The sequence below is a fragment of the Nestor notabilis genome, unplaced genomic scaffold (genome assembly GCF_000696875.1).
Source record: "Nestor notabilis isolate BGI_N333 unplaced genomic scaffold, ASM69687v1 scaffold21370, whole genome shotgun sequence".
Classification (NCBI taxonomy): domain Eukaryota; kingdom Metazoa; phylum Chordata; class Aves; order Psittaciformes; family Psittacidae; genus Nestor; species Nestor notabilis.
The window spans coordinates 1-2,731 of NW_009911823.1; the positions used below are offsets into that span (position 1 = coordinate 1).

Here is a 2,731-nt window from a genome sequence, read left to right on the forward strand (position 1 = left end):
AGGGGAGCCTCCATCCATGCGCTCAGCCTCCACATGCAGGACTTCGTCAAGATCCTGGGTGAGCGCCGGCATCCCGGCACTAGCATGGCCTCCGTCCCTGAGCTGGGGACCTTGGTACCCGCGGTAGTGGGGAGGGCTGCTCCCAGTCTGCCTTAGTGACCCCCGTGCTGTCCCTGCGCCCTGGAAGAGAATGGGATGGGGTGGCCCAGCAGAGCACCAGGGCAAGGGGTCCTGGTGGAATTAGTGGGGGTTGTTCACAGGCTCCCCCCAGTTTGTCCCAGTAGCAGGAGCAACTCCATGGGATGCCCCAACATACAGGGTCTGGCTGGAGTCCCAGTGCCCCAGGGTCTCACACTCCCTGATGCTCCTCCAAGAACATCTTTGCCCGTATCCTCACTATGGCAGTGTTTGGCGCTGGCCTTTCCCAGCAGCCAGCTGAGCACTGCGGGGGGCCCCCATGCTCCCCACAGGCCTCAAGCACCGGCGCGAGGTGGCAGGGAAGAGCGCCATATTCAGCGGGGAGCACTTCGTCCTGGAGGAGACCGACTGGTACCTGCTCAACCTCTTCCGTCTCTGGTGGCACTATGGCATCAGCTTCCTGCGCCTGCAAATGTGGGTGGAGGAGGTGATGGAGAAGTTCATGAGGTAGGAGAGCCCATGGGGCTGGGGAGGGATGCAGGGGGCCTTCCCCAGCACCAGGACATCATCCTGTCCCCTCCAGGATCTACAAGTACCAGGCGCATGGCTACGCCTTCTCCAGCCTGGAGGAGCTGCTGCGCTCGCTGGGGGGTGATGCCTTCATCAACATGACGCAGCGCTCGGTGGCCGAGTCCTTGCTGGAGGTGGGTGTCACGCAGCGCTTCGTGGACGATGTCATCGCGGCCGTGCTGCGCTCCAGCTACGGGCAGTCGGTGCTGGTACCCGCCTTCGCAGGTGAGATCGGGACCTCGCTCCTCCCCCTGTGACTCCTTCCCTGCGTCCCCTCCATGGGCAGGCTCTTGAGCCTCCCTTCTCTTCCTCTTCCCAGGAGCCATGTCACTGGCAGGGGCCCAGGGCAGCACTTGGGCAGTGGAAGGAGGCAACAAGCTGGTGTGTTCAGGCCTGCTGAAGCTGACCAAAGCTAACGTCATCGCGGCCAGAGTGACGGGTGTCTCTCTGCACAGCTCAGGTGAGCCTGGGCACGGGGTGTGCTCTGCGTGGTGTGGGTCTGGGCGCACCAGGGCAGGAGGTTGTTGGTGGCAGCATGGGGATGCTGCAGCAGAGAGAGAGTGCCGGGAGGCTGGAGAGCATCCTGGTCCTGGTAAAGCATTTGGGTGAGGGGCTGGGGGTCTGTCCATCTCCTCATGTTGTCTGATGCAGTGGGAGCCCTGCAGTACAGACCTTGGCCCTGCTGTTCCACTCGCTCCCTTCTGAGGTCCCTCAGGTCAATTCTCTCGCACCATCCTTGTTGCAGGCTTGCTCTCCCATCCAGCACAGCAGAAGGGATGGATCACTGGAGTTTGGGGGTGCACTGTGCTGCCCCAGTCCTGCTTGCCCCACTAGGCTGGGCTTCTCTGGAGACTTTCTCCCACAGGCTTGGTAAAATCTTCCTTCCACTGCCCTAAAGCATCGGCAACTCATCCTAACCATCAAATGCTGTGGTCCAGCACCACTGTGTACTGGAAAAATGGGATGGAGGGCATGGAAAAAAGGGGACCAGGGCAATACCACATGGTGCTCAGGACTACTCCTAACCATGCACCATCTCTTTCCAGAGGGGAGAGCCCTGTACCAGGTACACTACGAGGGCAGTGAAGGCCAGGGCTCAGCTTTCTACGACATGGTGGTTGTGACGACTCCCCTGCACCCCAGCAGGAGCAACTTCACATTCGAGAACTTCGAGCCGCCCATTGCTGACTTCCCTGGAGCCTTCCAGCCCTCTGTCACCTCCGTGGTGCATGGCTACCTCAACTCCTCCTACTTCGGCTTCCCCGACCCCAAGCTCTTCCCCTTTGCCAGCATCCTCACCACCGACACCCCCGACCTCTTCTTCAACGCCATGGACAATATCTGTCCTGTCAACATCTCGGCAGCTTTCCGCCGCAAGCAGCCCCAGGAAGCCGCGGTGTGGCGCGTCCTGTCCCAGCAACCACTGGACAAGCAGCAGCTGAAGACCCTCTTCAGGTCCTACTACTCGGTGCAGGTGACGGAGTGGCAGACGTATCCCCGCTACGACGCTGCCAAGTCCCTCCCGCCCATCGTGCTCCATGAAAACCTGTTCTACCTCAGCGGTGTGGAGTGGGTGGCCAGCTCCATGGAGATGATAGCGGTGGCAGCCAAAAACGTGGCCCTGCTGGCTTACAACCGCTGGCATCAGGACCTGGAGAAAATCGACCAGAAGGACTTGATGCACAAGGTGAAGACCGAGCTGTGACACCCACGGGAGGTGGTGGGCTGGGAGCTTCTGTGTGTAGTAGTGTGGAGAGTATTTATTGCTGTGGGGACACCAGGGGGTTTGGGGCTGGGGGAGAAGGGATGGGCTGTGTCCCAGATGACTCGAACATGCATCACGTTCAGGAATACAGTCCCTGCCCAGTGTTGCTCTGTGTGCCGTGTGCCTCAGTTTCCCTTTTTCCCCTTCCCAGGCTCTATTCAAAAGGAGTCTGTCCCTTTTCCTGTGAGAAAGGGTCACTGCATCTGTTTTGGTTAGGGACCTCAGGGGCCTTTCAAGGACAAGGTGGCCGGCATTGGC

The 2,731-nt window shown here is 60.2% G+C and overlaps 1 protein-coding gene across 1 annotated transcript; it reads left to right on the plus strand.

The window, feature by feature from the left end:
- Window positions 1-3: 3 nt before the first annotated feature.
- PCYOX1L (prenylcysteine oxidase 1 like) lies at window positions 4-2,577 on the plus strand (the record flags this gene model as incomplete). The annotated part of the gene is made up of 5 exons (XM_010016590.1): window positions 4-58; window positions 471-645; window positions 722-933; window positions 1,028-1,168; window positions 1,755-2,577. Coding segments are annotated over 5 exons (1,242 nt in total), but the record flags the coding sequence as incomplete, so codon positions are not given.
- Between the last annotated feature and the right edge of the window lie 154 nt (window positions 2,578-2,731).